The 16,738-nt window shown below is 40.7% G+C and overlaps 1 protein-coding gene across 6 annotated transcripts in view; it reads left to right on the top strand.

Moving 5' to 3' along the window:
* The window catches only part of ppp2r5eb (protein phosphatase 2, regulatory subunit B', epsilon isoform b), a 40,495-nt gene that overhangs the window by 574 nt on the left and 23,183 nt on the right, over positions 1-16,738 (top strand). For 2 of the 6 annotated variants that reach the window (XM_031873152.1, XM_031873150.1), the window contains exon 2: positions 6,480-6,640. In XM_031873152.1, coding sequence (XP_031729012.1) covers positions 6,484-6,640 — 157 coding nt within the window. In that variant the 5' untranslated portion in view covers positions 6,480-6,483. The other 4 variants (XM_031873151.1, XM_031873147.1, XM_031873148.1 and 1 more) reach the window with 3 other exon arrangements.

The raw sequence follows: 16,738 nt of genomic DNA, 5'->3' as shown, positions 1-16,738 counted from the left end.
TTTATTAGCAACACAATGTAAACAATGTTTTTAATATATTGTGTTGGCAAGAATGCACTGAAAGCTAACAAGCTAAGGCTAACAAGCTAAGGCTAGCTGACAAGCGGCTAGCTAACAAGCTAAGGCTAGCTAACAAGCTAAAGGCTAGCTACATGTTCAACTTGAGCTAACCCGCGATAGCCGTTAGCATTAATGTTAAAAAAATGCCGTTTTCTGAAATATAAACCTGGACAGCTTTCATAACAAAGGCTGCATTGTTGTAAAGTTAGTTGTATTAAAATGCTTTGTGTACTCTGAAGAGACAACTAGCTAAACGATTTAAGCGTTAAATTCAGACGCTTTGTAGCGGTTAATCGGGCAGCTAACGTTAGCCTGCTAGCTAGCTAGCTAACTGTCAAGTTTTGAATATTCTGCTGCTGCCAGGCCCCAACATGGCTCCTCCTAAACGGCTTCATTTTTGACCTCATGTCGCTGATGGCATAACGTTTCTACAGCTGGGAACAATGAATAAGTAACATCAAATCACTCTGTGAATGTATATAATCTTTATTATGTTAAAATAACTAACATCAAATCACTCTGTGAATTGATATATAATCTTTATTATGTTTAAATCAAACCTGTCCTCATTATTATGCACAAGTCTTGAACTTCATATATTATTTTAAGAACATTTCTTTCAGTTTCTTGTGTTTAGTCATAAATGCTGTTATGTTAAGTAATATCTCTGGTTATGGACTGTTGGTTGGACAAAACAAGACGTTTAAAAGCGTCACCAAAGACTGTGGGAACTGATGATTATTAGTTGCAGGACATGTTTTCACAAGTCCTCAAAGTGTGTCTCAGTAGATGATACTATTCTTCATTTATTAGACTCTATGGAAGCATACATGTGCTGTAGCTTGAATATTGTCTCCACGGAGTTAAAGGTTGCAGTGTGAAGTCAGATTAAATTCCTCTACCTGCTTGTTCATCTTTACATTTGTGTCCCTAGAAATCACACGAGTTTAGTGTACATGAAGTATTCAGAGTTACAGTTTCTGTTTTTTCCCAGGGTTGAGCTGGGCAGTTATTTTTTTTTTTTGTTGCTATAAAGTAAAAACAATGCTGATGTTTATAATCCTCGTGGGTTCATGTGAATGTGTCCTGAGACAGGTTTAGCTTTTTTCCTGTCAAGTGAAGCCAAAGGTCAAATGTGTGGTGATAATCCGATATGAAGTTTGACTGGCTTTGCACCAAGATAACGATGTCTTGACAAACTCTAAATATGTCACGTTTTGTAGTTTGTACTAGCAAAAACAACGCAGTATCAACATCTTGTCTACTGGGATGTAAAACCAGTCAGAGAGAGAGATCATCACCACTAATGACACTGGTGACATGATGATGATGAGAGTTAGAAACATGGTGATGATGATGAGGAGTGAGGCATATTGTAGTGACATGATAGTGAGGCATATTGTAGTGACATGATGATGAGACGTAGAAACGTGGTGATGAATGAGAGATATGAAGAGATGAAGATGAGGAAGAAGTACTCAGAGTTTAGGTAAAAGTAGAAAAACCTCAGTGTAGAAATACTCTGTTACAGGTGAAAGTTCTGCATTCAAAATGTCACTTTCGTCCAAAAGTATTAGCATCAAAATATACTTAAAATACAAAAAGTTCTCATCATGCAGAATGTCTTGCAGAACAATGTGTCATTGGATTATAATTATTCATGCGTTCATGTTTACATCACTTTAATGTTGCAGCCGGTAACGGTGGAGATAATATATACTTTTTTATATATAATGCTTTACTACCTTGTGGATTTCCTTCCTAATTTAATTTGAACACATAATTATTATCATATATTTGTTGCTTATATTTTGTTGAATCTGCAAAGTAATTAAAGTAATACAACACATATAAAGCAGTAAAAGTATAATATTTACTTCTGAAGTATTTAGCAGCAAAAAAAGGTAAATACTTAGGTGAAATACAAGTACCATGAATTATACTTAAGTGCAGTACTTGAGTAGAGTAACTTTCCAACACTGACTTTTATTTTTATTTCTACCTGTCCTCTGCCCTGTCAGCATGCCAGAGTCCAGGTGTGGTTTTATGCATTACATGTGATGGTATTTGCAGTTGGTGGGTGAGTCTACTCCTAGGTTTGGTACTGTCATGCTGGTTGTTCATCTACAAGGTTCTTGAATCCAAAGTCTCCTGTGTTTATGATGGTTGCTGGTGTAGTTACTCCCTCACTCTTATCAGCTCTGTGTGTGTGTGTGTGTGTGTGTGTGTGTGTGTGTGTGTGTGTGAGTGAGAGAGAGAGAGAGAAAGTTGCTGAGTCCATTTCTTCTTGACTGTGTGAACAGTGTAATTATCTCATGAGTGAATCATACCGATCTAGAAGTTGCTGTCAGATTGCAGCATTCAGTCCGTAATGGCATCAGGAGACTTTCTGAAGAAGAAGTGAGTAGTAGAAGAATCTTTAAATAACACATCGGCGATTCGTACTGATATAATTAGTGCTGGGACCACTCATCCATTTATCGGCTACTCTAGGAAACTGATATGTAAAATAAGCTCTTTGTTGTGTGTAAACAATGTGTTGCTATGATGGGCTTGATGCTGGCTGCTGGAGTTTGTTCTGGCTGCAAAGATTTAGTCTTTCTCAGGACGTTTCCTGCGTTTGTCATGCAGGATGCTGCTTTGTAGCTTCACCTTTGTAATTACCAACATTGAATATTAATCTGTTACGTGTGCACAGTTTTATAGCTCTAGAAATTAATCTGTGTAGAGTAATTGATAATAACAATAATCTTTTATTTGTCCTTAATAATATCAGTGGTCAAATCAAACCTGTCCTCCTTATTATGCACAAGTCTTAAACTTCATATATTATTTTAAGAACATTTCTTTCAGTTTCTTGTGTTTAGTCGTTATAAATGCTGTTGTGTTACGTGTTTGAAAGCGTCACCAAAGACTGGGAACTGATGATCGTTAGTTGGAGGAAAGTCCTCAAAGTGTGTCTCAGCAGATGATAATATTCTACTTTATATTAGACTATATAGAAGCATACATGTCGCGCTGTAGCTTGAATATTGTCTCCATGGAGTTGAAGGTAGAAGTTAAAGGTGTGAAATCAGATTAAATTCCTCTACCTGCTTGTTCCTCTTTACATTTGTGTCCCTAGAACTCACACGAGTTTAGTGTACATGAAGTATTCAGAGGTACAGTTTGTCTGTTAGCTTTGGACCACAGACTAGAGACTAGAGCTTTTTATATATTTCTTTATCTTTGATGTGTGTGTGTTCCGCTACGCGTTTATTCCTTACTTTCGCTCTGCCTCAACGCTGCCTTTTTGTTAACTTCCTGTTGAAACAGCAGCTCCCTCCCCTCCTCTTCCTCCCTTTTCTGTTGCCCCCTCCTCTCTCCTTCCTCCTTGTTCTTTAATCCCACCCTCCCTAAAGCCTGTTTGGATGTCATCTGGTCTCTTATGTAAGAGAGGAACGGCTCTGGCTGCCGTACGCCTGACCGGCCGCCGTCGTCTTGCTCCCCCTCGTGTGTTGTGGTTGCACTGGAGTGTTTTTCGCCATTAGCCGTCTAGTCAGAGACACAGAGAGAGAGAGAAAGAGAGAGAGGGACTGATGGTTATTAATGGGGATTCCAGTGCTCCTTTGCACAGGTAAGCACAGCTCCAGTTTTTACCTATTTAAAGATTTTTCTGAGGGAGAATGATTGTAGTTTTTCTACAGGTGGCGGAAGCATTACAAATCATTGACAGCTCTTCAAGTATCCATTGTTAGTGATGAGAGTACTGAGAGACTCAGACTAAGGCAGTTCTCAGAGGATCTTGTCCTGCTTCATCTGGTCTTTGTGAGAACACTTCTCGAAGGTCTCATTCACAGTTTGTTGCTGTGTTTTCACTCAGGCTTGAGATGCTTTGTATAGCATTTGAATATCCCTGTGCCAAAGTTTGAAAGGCAAAACTGTCAACTAGGGAAGCAAATGTACAATTAATTAAATTTTACAACGCAGCAGGACTGACAGACTAATGGTGAATTAGCAGCCAAGATGAGACAGATCAGTGTTCAGCTGGAGGTGTTTTCCCACCGTGATGATGCTCAACAGAAGGCATTCATTCACAGAGATCATTAGCAGCTGTGTGCTCATGGGAGGAGACAATGAGCGGGTGTGACGGATGACTCTTGTCGTCTGCATGTAATGGGTTTTGTCATCTGTGAATGTGTCTGTAGGTTGTAGTGGTGAATCCCCTGAGCTCTAGTTAATATCAAACTTTAGACATGTTTAGGGCTTCGACCAACAAATATTTATACATAAAATATCAGATAATAATATGAAGAATTCCCTGGATCCCAATGGTGACATGTTTGTATTGATTTTCTTTTACAACTATGCAAGATATTTAATTTATAATTATACAAAACAGCAAATCCTCACCTTTTATGAGGAGCTGAATCCAGCTGGTGTTAATAATTATTTAATAATTTATTCAAATGATGTCTGCAACTAATTGTTGCAGCTCCAGACAGGTTGGCATTAATAATTTTGGTTGCGTTGCTTAGTGAAGACTTTAAGTTCCCTTCTATGAAGCAGTAATTTGTTTCAGGGGCTTTTATTGTGAAGGCTAGAACAAAAGGAGATAAAACTGATGCGTTTGTTGGAGGAATGGAGTTGTGGCCGTTTTGGTGCAGATTACAGAGCCTCCATCTTATTATTTTATTATTAAAAAGTACAGGCGCATTATAAGTCTCAGCTATAATATAAGACTTCCTGTTTTCTAGTAGAGGCGCCCTGCATCGCCTGAAAATAGAGATTCTCATTCAGTACAAGTGTAATATCAGGCATGTTAAGCTCTGTGAGAATGCATCAAACAGCAACGGTGGTGTGTTTGAGTGAGGCGATTGTTTAAATCCATCATGTAGTGACCACTTTATTAAACGATGTTTATGTCAAAGAAGTTAAATCAGCAGCACGTTTCAGTGAATTCGGGGCATTGTCTTATTCTAATGTTTGTCACTGGTCGGTTAAGGCAACTCTCCTTAGTCACAGTTGTCAGCTTTGATTGATCGTCCTCTCACAGCATCGACACCCTGGTTCAGTCGGTAACCACACAGATGGACGTGATGCTACTCTGCAAACATTAATCACATTCATTTAATACTGCAGAGTCCTCTACATGATGATGGATCAGCTGTGCAGCCTCAGACGGCTTGTAAAAGGCTTCGTGTGTGTGTGTGTGTGTGTGTGTGTGTGTGTCCCCATCCACTCTGTTGGACATACTGTACGGCTGCATGTGTGACTTTGAGAGAGAGAGCTTTAGAGATGCAGAGTACGGCCTGCGGCGCGTCCCATTCACGTCTTTTATTATTACGTAACGATTCCTGCTGGAGTTTCTCATTTGTTTCATCCGGCTGAGTTGTTGTGGACATCAGTGTCTCCATTTATGTGGAAGTTAAAGACACAAAGAGTGAGAGAATAGGTCTTCTGACAGATAAGCCTTCAGGGTGCGGTTGATAAAATGTAGATTGGTGTTGATTAGTGTGACTTCTGCTAAGGTTTTGTTTGAAGTTTTATTTTTCTTTTAGACATAATCAGCAGCGAACACTCAGCCAGCGGACGTTTCCTCGGCTTCCTCCCGCTGTGGCGACGCCTCGCAGCCGAAGCGCCATTGTTGTGGGTTGAAGGTGGTGTGTTTTGTGTACTGTAACTAAATGGAGCCCCATGCTGGGGAAATGAGGCAGTCTGCTGTGGCTGCGCTGGTTTGTTGTGAGACTAATAAAGAGCTGGAGGACGGTGGACTGATGGAGTCAGTGGGATGTTTGTTTACTTTTTGCTTCCATGAACTCACGACCAAAAATATCATGTGGATCATGGATCATGTGTGATTTGATCAACAATAACAAAATATTTTTTAATCTGCATACCCATGGACCCATAGAACAATGTGGAATAATCATATTAATGAATACAGTAAGATTGTAAAATTATGTCCAATTATAGAAACTCGAGCTTATGCGATTGGCTGAAAAATGTTATAAATTTAATAATAATTTAAAAATATTGAAATAAAAATGTCTATAATAAGAAATAACTCCAAATAAAACCCTCTTGTTATGAAAATAAAAATGTTGAAATACCATTTTTAAGAATGAATTAAATAATTTCACTTATTATTGGTTAATTCATCGATTCTTTTTAGTCATAATTTGTTTAATATCGAACACTTTGGGGCTCTTTGAAAATTGAGTTCCTTTTCTTTCAAGCTCAAGGGTTAAATGCAAGCTTGCATCTGTTTCTTTACATGAATACAACCTGTTTTATATGTATCTGACTTCATAAAATGGATTGAAGTCCAATTGTAGTTGTGTAAAGTTGTCAGTACTCTGTGGTTAACCCCTCTGCCCTCAGTGAACAGAGCGCTCTCGTGACACATGTCTAATGTGATCGTGTGTTTCTCCCAGCAGGGCTATGTCCTCGGCAGCCACCACGTCTCCATCTGTGGACAAAGTGGACGGATTTTCACGGAAGTCTGTCAGGAAGGCCAAGCAGAAGCGGTCGCAGAGCTCGTCCCAGTTCCGCTCTCAGGGCAAAGCCATCGAGCTCACGCCCTTACCACTGCTCAAGGGTAAGAGAGTGTGAGAGTGTGAGTGTGAGTGTGAGTGTGAGTGTGAGTGAGAGAGAGAGAGAGAGAGAGGCGGAAGAGGAGACAACCCATCCTAACACTAACATTGAGTAGCTGTAAAAGTAATCACATTCCGTTGATTATGGCACACATACAAATTAAAGTTGATCTTAAACTACCTCGTAGAACAGATATCGATGGTTCTGTTCATCCGTGGTGCATTCACTGCCTCACAAAGTCACCGTAAAGCGCATGCATTTTTTTTTTTCAGCACACAGGACTCTGCGTTTATTCTTCAGTGAGTAGAGGTAGAGCAACAATAACCCAGGTTTGCCGATTTAGGTCAACAAGGCAATACAACAGATCAGAGAGCAGTTCAGATATAAAAGGAGCAACCCCGACCCGCGGGACGGGGTTGCTCCAGTACGTTGTGAGAAAGCTGAGCAGAGGAATTCAAATGATGGATGACTGACGGCTCAGTGTTGAATCACTGTTGTTAGTAGACGAGCCTTTTTCAATAGAGCACCTGTAAGCAGGTGTGAACTGAAGTGAGCTTCGTCCTTGGACAACCACATGAAGAATAAAGTCCCAAGAATCCCAAATATGAAATCCCCTCAAATCACCTTTTGTTGCATGTCAAATATTCTGCGTATCTTTTGCATAATTTTACAAAAATTTCCATGAAATTCAGCCTGAAATATTTCTTTAGAGACTTAAGGATCATTCTTTGGGTTCAAACAAGCTGCTCGATGTGACTTTGTACGTCTATGAGGGCCAATATATATGTTTTTATTCTGCAGTGAATTATTATCACCTTTACCCGTGTCTTTTAACACGTGAACCACGTTCAGAGAGTGTGTTGTGTCTGTGGAGCTCTGCACAGAGACGCCATCGTAACGTTTTGAACCCAGAGGTTCTTGTGAAACTGGTGCAGCGGTGATCAGAGCTGCTGAACCTGAGCCAGTTATTTTCCAGCCTTGCTAGTTGTTTTTAGAATCTAGCTCTGTCTGAGTGCTGCTGTTGTTGTTTCCATGCCTGTCAGCTACGTGCCTAGACAGTAGATCATCATCAGGATCACACAGGGCAGTGCTGCTGTCTGTGTCACTGATGTAGAGAAAATATTCATCTTTATATGTTCATATCAGACACACTACATGCACATGTAGCCTTGGAAGCTCGTTGTATGGATTCACTGATCAAACATTGATACGTTTCATCATCTTTAAGATACGCCTTTATTTTCTGTTTCCCTCGGCACGTCTGTTTCAACGTCCTAAACATCCAAACAGTGTGAGCGATGCTAGCGGGGTTAGCAAGCCGTGCCATTGACTAGTCTATGAGTGGTGCTAGCGGGGTTAGCGAGCGATGGCATGATACTCTATTGTCTGACTTGTTAGTTAAGAAATGCCGGTGTATTAATTAGCAGTGTGTTGTACATAATTGGGCGATGCTTGGTATGCACTTGGGCGTAGTAATACACAAAGAGATACCTTCATGCTTCACACTGGCATTGACAGCAGGAATGCTGCCACACAGAAACCAGACAGAGCCGTCATCTTTGTAAAGAGTTTGAATCGAAAACCACTTCCTGGTTCCTTTCTCAGGGCGGGGCTTATAACCAGGAGCCCTGAGCTGTGTGTGTGTGAGAGAGTCTTCATGCCCCACTTACACTCGCTGTCCTTATGCAAACATCTACATTTGTAGGAGCACACCTGACCTCCACCCTCATAGACACACAGAGGTACTGTTGATATCAGTAGAAGTACACACTGTTTGATGAAGAATCAAATACCCAAATAACATCAGCTCTGTTAATAAATTGTTGGAAAGATCCACGGTTCCTCAAGAGCATCAACGTCTTATTTTCCTTTTCTGAACATCACAGCAGGAACTCTTCCTGGACAGCTACGACTGCTTTATTACAGAAACTGTTTTTGGTAAATGCTGTGGTTGCAACTTTAAAGCAACAAAATGTATTTGCAAATGAATGTGTTTTATAGAGAAAAGTTACTATATATTACTATAACAAAGTAAAATTATAACATTTTGGATGGTTTACCGACTTCAGAGCGTTTAAAATAAAGTCTGGAGTCTTGTAGACCAACTGTACGGATCACTATCTGATAATATGGATCATCAATGATCGGCAGTTTGCATCGGTGTATTTGTGCCGATCCGATCCGTGCATCAACAAGTGCCACTCGTTTGAAACAGACAGAAGGTACTTTCAGCTCTTGTCATAGTTTATTTTACAGTCTCACTGTATTTATCCGTGACCCAGTGACTGATCCGGCACACGGTCCGTTTTTCTTTTTCAGTTTCACACGTTCACTTCACATTCATCTCTCACCTCCTCATAAAGTCCCAGTGTGCTGCTTCTACACCCGCAGTACACCTCAGGAGGCCGCTTCCTTACAACAGAGTCCTGAATTAGAAACGCGGTCGGGACGCGTCACCGATAACAGATTCCAGTTATTCCCCGTCTGCTGCTGCTGTACTGTACTCTGTTCCTGCAGACACGTACTGTACCTTATGAACACAGTGCTCATAATCACGTTTTTAAAGTCAGTGATATGTCGCTCTGTTTGAGGCTGTGTGGCTGCTGCTGGATGTGGAGTCTGATATGAAAGTTTATGTCCTTTATTCCTGTAGCTCATATTAATCTGCATGTTGAGCTGAGAGTGGTGGAGTCTGGTGGAGTGGATGTCCGCTTAACAAGCGATCATCTCTCGGTTTAGGTGCAACTGACAGTTATGTGGAATAAATACGTGATTTAAAAACCTCAACCACCAACAGGAGATACTCTATTATTTCTCATAAATCTGGTGGCTGAAGTTACATCATGTTGAGGAGGTAATAATTGGAGGGAATTGAAGCTCAAGAAAAACGGGAAGAGGTTAAGGAATGTAAAAAGTGTTGGCATGTGTGGGATTCAAATTTAGTCTTTTATTAGAATCAAATCATTACCATAAATATTATATAAATGATATTGTTATTAATAGCTTGTAAATGTGTTTTACTTTGAAGATTAACTTGCAGAGGAAATAGACCAGACGCCAAAACTACCGCTGAAGATCGCAATCTATTGGCTGAAATGGAATATAATATTAATAAGTATGTTTTTTTTTTTTTTGTTTTTTTTATGACCTGAATAAGATTCGTTGTGTTTTCGTTACCTCAGGGTCTACGTACAGCAGCACCGTCTCAGGATACCTTCCGCCTGGTCACAAGACCACCACGCTGACCTCTGACCCCATATATGTTTGTGTAAACCAAGTGGAAGAACGAGGATTGAGTTCTCCTCTTCCACTCGTCTGTTGTGAACTTTTGAAGTCACAGATAAACAGTAGAGTCTCTGTTGAAACGCCAACCAGTAAATAAATTGGTAAATGAGATGAACCATTGTGAGAGGCCAACCTCAGACAACCATAACACACGTGTGGCCTTCAGGCCCCACTTCTACAGCTCATCTGCCTCTAATCTCTCAGCATTGTGTGACTGAGGGACATGTGACTATTTTTTATATTACACCAGCATCTGGGGAAAGAGGTCAGGGACAAATATGTTTCTATTTTTTAAGATTTTATTGTTTTTAAGATTGTTCTTTTTACAATTAATTCTATTTTTATTTGTTACCTCCGTGCTGCACATTCGTTATTTTACATCAAAGATTCTTTTGTAGTTTATTTTCTGTAAATACTCTCCAGACACGTCTGCTATTCCTTTTGAAGTCGACGTTCTCGTTCTCCTGCTGTGAATACAGAGCTGCAGGATTTTTCAGGACTGTTTTGATTTATAAGGAAGATGCATCTTTTATTTCTACGCCACTTTAAACAACAAAAAAGCATGACGTCCACTGTTTCTACGAAAAAGGATTTCCTGTTTTCTTGCTTTCTATTTATTTTTCAATACCCGTAGAGGATGTTATCACTTACTGTGGCAGCGGGATGTGATTCTTATTTTTCTGTATTTTCCGGCCACAACTCAACAAAAACAAACCTTCTCTGCTGCTTGTTCTTCACTTAACATTTTCCTGTTGGGATGCAAATTAATTTATTATCGTTCTCATGGAGGAAGCTGCTTCGCTGTGTCTCTCCCTCTTCATTTCCATAATCTCTCTGCGTTCGCCTCCCGCCTTGAGGTACGCATGTACACATCAGCAGTAGAGGTGGGCGTACAACTGGACAGCTGTGCTGGGAAAGCACATCATCAAGATGCACAAATCGCATCTTTTCCCCCTCCTCTTCTTCTTCCTGCTCCTTGTGGGTTAGTCACCGTCACAGGTCAGACTTCAGCCAGAAAATGACGAGCAGGGTCTTGGTGAAGCTCGGGGGATTACATAAATCCTGTCGTTAGCAGCGCAGCTCATTCGTAGACGTTTTTAGAGGAAGACCAGGAGGGCGCAGCTTCCTCGGGGGGGGGGAGATCCTCAGGCAAAAGGATGACACACGCTGGAGGAATTTTCACAATAGACCCTGTAGATTTTCACTTCATACCAAAAACCAACGCCCCTGGTTCAGCAGAGAGTTTTCTTACCTCTGTGAATGAAGTATTTACAGGACCAGGATGTACCTCGAACTGTACTAAAATCCAGGTCTCAGATTGACAAAATCTGAGACCAAAATTGTGCCTGGTTTCAAGGTGTTGAGTGACTTGAGGCTCTGGGACGTTGAGACTGTATAACGGGTCAGATTGAGCCGCAGAGGTGTGCTTTACTTTAGCTATGAGGCTTTTTTCTTCAGCTCTGTCTAGAGGTTTAGTGTGAAAGCTTTTCGATAAAAGCCCCCGGAGGGTTGATAAAGCCGTGACCTTTAGAGTCCAGTCAATCCGAGAGACTCTTGACGTCACGTTGAACAAGCTAAGTGGTGTTAAACACCACTGGTTTGGTGTTGTGTCTGAAAAAATTATCCTGTTCACAACATCCAACAAGTGTATAATTAACAAGAAGCCCCCGGAGGGTTGTGTGTTGGTGGTGTTGTAGTGCAGTGCAGCAGTAAGTCTTTTAGTTTAAATGGAGTTAGGACCACAGTCAGGATAAAATGGACTCATTCAGTTTATTTAAAAGTTGTATTAGTTTGATTCATCGGTCTTTGTCCAGTATAGCTGTCTCTCACTGGGAAACCACAACGCTCCCTAATAATAGAGGTTCTTGATATTTTAGCTTCTTCCAGCTCTGGTTTCCCATTTGCGTTCGGTCATAACGACATCACTCGTTACAGCAAATGCGACCTTTACATCCAAAACTGGACTAACGAGGTTTATCGAGTAGACAACTGTCCAAATGCCTTTTTTCGAGAATTGAATTGGGGTGAAATATGCGTTTTGAATGGGAGGACCGGCGTTTTACACTCAATTTGGTGTGAATCAAGCGTCACTAGTTTGAATCCCTTAATGTGAAGAGAAAATATGAAATACAGGCTAGAAGAATGACACCTCCCTCTACAACTACTGCCCTTGAGCAAGGTCCTCACCCTCCCAGCACAAGACTCGGGTAGAACTACACAGCTCCCACGTGGGACTGAATACAACGTTGTGAATGTAAAGCTAAAACAGTCTCCTGAATCAATAAAGGTGCAATAAAAAGCTGAAATATCTAAAAGGTATTGATGTGATTTTGAATGATCATTACTGACATTTTGAAATGTAAAATCGATGGTTTCGATGGAAACAAATTCAATAAAATGTCGCAGCCAATCTCCCTTTTACTTTCGTAAAGATTAATGCAAACAACTTGTAGTTCATTAAATTCTGAAAAACACATTGGTCCCAGCTTAACAGTATTATATGGCTATATTCATTGTGTACAATGCTAATGATAAATAGATTTTATAAGCGTCCATAAAACTAAACCCAACGGACCAAAGCATAAAGGATTATCTTATACCCGAACTCCTACAAAAGACTTGAACAATGCATTTAAGTCAGTTATCCAACATTTGTTAACAGAGAAAAAAACAACTATTGTACTTTGTTTAATTCAAGTTGCCTGTCATGCTGATAAACTTAAAGGGTAACTTTGTAGTCCATGTGAGGAGAGGAGAAAGATTTGTGAGTAGAAATCAGGTTTCCTGTTGTCCTCCTCCTGTGACTGGAGTGTTTTCCTCCCAGCTCTCCTGGAGGTTTCTCTCCTCTCCCTCCACGCTGACGTTAGCTGCTGTGACGTCTCGCTGTGGCACAAACGGGGAAAAAACATGACCAACAGCCCTTAAGAGCACACATCTGATTTCAGCAGCAACGTGGACCAAACTCTGATGCGGCCGAGCGTGTCGTCGGCGTTTCCAACCCGAATTAGGTTCTCCTCACGTCTCCGGCTCACGTCCACCTCGTGGAGGAGGACTGATCTGTCTCTGACCTCTCTGGGCAAAAAAAGAAGAAGAAGAGAGGAGCAGAAAATAGAAGGAAAGCCAGAGACTTGAAGCCCACCACCATGCTGCCTCGTCCTCCCTCCCCTCAGGAGAAACCTGATCCACGAGGTGTCTCTTTACATTTTCCCAGCCCCACTCGCTACAAACAAGCCCACAAGAAGGAGCTTCAGTGGTCCACATGTTTGGCTCAGATCGGCTCAAACCGCAACGTCCATGACTCTCGCTTTCTACCGTTGTTGGTGCCGAACAGGGAGAGGAAACCTGATTAAGTGAGTGACAGTGTGTATGTGTGTGTGTGGGGGGGGAGGGGGCTGTATGTTAAAGTTAGCCTCCGCTCTCAAGGACTGTGTGTTTGTGTGAGGCAGATGGAAATGTAGACTTAAAATGGACCGGGAATGGTAACAGAAGACGAGCGTTTTTCTACTGGCTGAGAGGAGAATGGAAAGTTCACAGGTGGACTGAGAACATTTTGTGATCCATGTGGAGGAAGGTGTTTTTGTTTTGATTGGTTCTTTGAATGGCTTTCTAACCGGTTCTGAATGGGAACCAGGAGTTCATTAAGGAATAAGTTTGGGCCCGCTGATCTTCCATCTGGGTTGCAACTACTGATTATTTTCATTATCAATTATGCTTTTTTTTGATGAATTGAAGTCTAACACGTCTGGAAATATGGAAATCATATTAGCCACAGTGCAGAGTTGGACTTCTCGTTTTGTTCCTCCAACAGTCTGAAACACAAAGACATTTAATTTACTTTGATATAAAACAGACTCACACATCTGAGCTGCAACCAGACAATGTTTGACAGTTCTGCTTGATAATTAACTTAAACGAAGAGTCCTTTCATCAAAGCTGTTTACGTCAATAAAAACTAATCAATTAATCGACTAATGCACATAACTACATTACAGTTAATATTTTGGTTTCTTTGCTTTGTCAAATAACATAACAAGACTTTTTCAGGATTGAACAGGGAATGGAATCGATGTAAAATCATGGAAAAAGGAGAATGAAAACTGATTATAGGATAATAAAATATGTATCCGTTTAGATAGAAAATGTGTTTGAGCCCAGGTGAAGGACGGGTACCTCCTATGTTGTTCTTGTTGAGTTTGTCTGGTGGACTTCCTGCTATGCGAGTCCTTGAGAGCAACCCGGTTCCTCCCTCACCTCGACTCGTGAACGCGGTCTTTGTGTGAAACCGTCCCAGGTGATCGGTCCTGCTGCTGCAGCTTTTGGGTTTCAGACTTGAGTCTCGGGCCGAGGGCGCGCTGGTCTTTTTCCATAGAATAACCTCGGCTCAGGTGATTGTCATCAAGCTCAGAAAAGATACCTCAGGTGGTTTTGGTACGACCTGCCTGAGGAGAATCTCTTTTAAATCACTTTATAAAACCCTTTTCTACAGGCTGGCTTTTATATGATGCCGTCGCTTTAGTGCTTTATTTTATTTATGTTGTTTTATTTTACAAAATTTTTATTCATTTATAATATATTATTTATAATTTATTTAATTTATTAGTTTGTTGTGATTGTATCGATTGGTTTTATTCTTCATCGTACTGTTTTATCAGGTTTTAACTTAGTTTTCTGTTGTTTTATTGCCTTGTTTTTGCTGCTTTGTCTGTCAAAGCACTTTGTAAACTCTACTATAAATATAGTTTTTATTATCAAATAGCTTTTAAAGTAGCACGTTAGCCTCTGTTCTCTGCTTTGGGCAGAGGTATTGTAAAATAAATAAAAATCCTGTAAATATACATTGTTTTGAATCAGACACGTGCATAATTATTAACTATTTTAAATGATGTGTCTTGTCATGGAGGTGTCTATCCACCAACACAACAAGCATCACTAGCATTTACAGCTGAAGTCTGAGTAGAAACCTTCACTCTGGAACGGTTCATGGAACGTGACCTCTGACCCCGCTGAGTGTTAACACCAGACTCCAGCAACAAAAAGGGCAAATTTAGATGAAGATGAAGGAGTTGGGTTTAAGTGCTGGAGGACATTTCTTTGAAGGTGTTCTTTAGGGTTACTGGTGTTAAATGTGCTCCAGGGCACACTTAAAGGATAGCGTCACAGTTATGCTGTTTATATTTCCACGAAGAGACCCCTTCCTAATTCATTTAATTAACTTCAGATAAACGTTTGAATACCTTTTTTTGCACAGAACAAGAGCTGTGGATTGTAGGAAGGGCCAGTGTGAACATAAGGAACAACTACAGAAAGAAAACACACTTGCAATGTTCTTATGTGCGCTTAGCTATTGTTTCCAGGCTGGTTTAAAAATTGTGAAATGTACCCTTCTAAGGCAGAAATGAAAAGTTTAAAGACCAAGGTTGATCACTGATGAAGCTCTGATGGAGCTTTCTGCTGTTTGCTCTCATTGGGAGCTTGCAGGAGTCTCAGTGAGAGACATATTCAGACATTTAGTACCTGCGACACCTTGTTACCTGAACACAGGAGTGAAAGTGACTCTGGAGATCCGTAGCTCCGCCATCTGCCGCGTTGTTGGCTGCAGTCTCTGGGAGCAAAGTTTACCCAGAATGCCTGCATGTGTTAATGATTGACAGCAGCCTGGCGCCTCGCAGGGCCGCTTATGTGAGACCTGAGAACACGGGTAGATGGTGTCTCGGTCATCAACATATATTTATATGTTGCAGGCCTTCTGTTACACAAATCCTGCACACGTGTGTACAGTACTTTTATGTGTAGTACTGTTTGTGCCACAACCGTTCTTTGCTGAGTGTGCAGCTGTCAGAGCTGAGTTGTAAGAACGTTCCCTTCAGTGTTTTCACAATATCAGAATCTCACTTTAATTCAATAACAAGTCTGGTGTCTGAAGTCGACCGCAGTAGTTTCTAACAAGGAAATATCACCGATGTGTTGGGAAACATACCTGGATGTGATGTCAGGGATTTTATTGGAGGCTGGGACTCGTTCTTTTATGAAAAGTTTAAAGCAATGAACAGCATCATACACGGTGGGATGTTGCAGCTCTGACCTTTAGCTCATGGTGAATAATATTAGCTTGATTTTTGTGTGAAACTGCCTTTACTGAGTCAGTTTGCTGACTTTGCGACACTTCTGTACTATTTTCTTATAGGGCTTCATTCATAATATTGACTTTAGAATTCTCTAAATCAACATTTGAATGCTGCACAGTTGCAGATAAAGATCAGGCCACGCTCATGTTATTAGTGTTATACTATTTGAATAATTAGGTTCTGCGTAGGATTGTTTCCAATAACTCCGGATAATTTATTCAAGAAAGATGAATGTATTCAATTCCAAAATTCACAGCATGTTTTTAGTGAGGAAGATCATAGTCTGCTTCAATCCATATTTTGTGTACGTGCGAGTGTACATGTGTACGTGCGTGTGAATGTCAACACAGAGATCTTTATCGACAGCTGATGGCGGCCATGTTGCCGGGTCAACATCTGTCTCCCTGTTGTTGTTGTTTTTTGAAGACTCAACAGAACAGATGTTATGACAGTCAGCGTTTATCATCTCTCCTCTCTGTAATGTTTAGCCCCAGTGGCTTATGGGGCCCCAGTAGCGACAGCAGGGGCTACTGGGAAAACATGACACAGTTTCTGTTTGGATGGAGATGCTTTATATATGTGTATATATATATATATTTATATCAATACATATCATGCGTTCACCTGAGATCTGTTATCACTTATTAATGTTGGCTGAGACACCAACATGTAATCTCTATATATATATATAT

This window comes from Anarrhichthys ocellatus, unplaced genomic scaffold (assembly GCF_004355925.1).
Source record: "Anarrhichthys ocellatus isolate YVR2014 unplaced genomic scaffold, GSC_Weel_1.0 scaffold69, whole genome shotgun sequence".
NCBI classification, from domain to species: Eukaryota; Metazoa; Chordata; class Actinopteri; order Perciformes; family Anarhichadidae; genus Anarrhichthys; species Anarrhichthys ocellatus.
The sequence above is the reverse complement of the archived record's forward strand: the minus strand, read 5'-3'. Positions and strand labels throughout refer to the sequence as shown.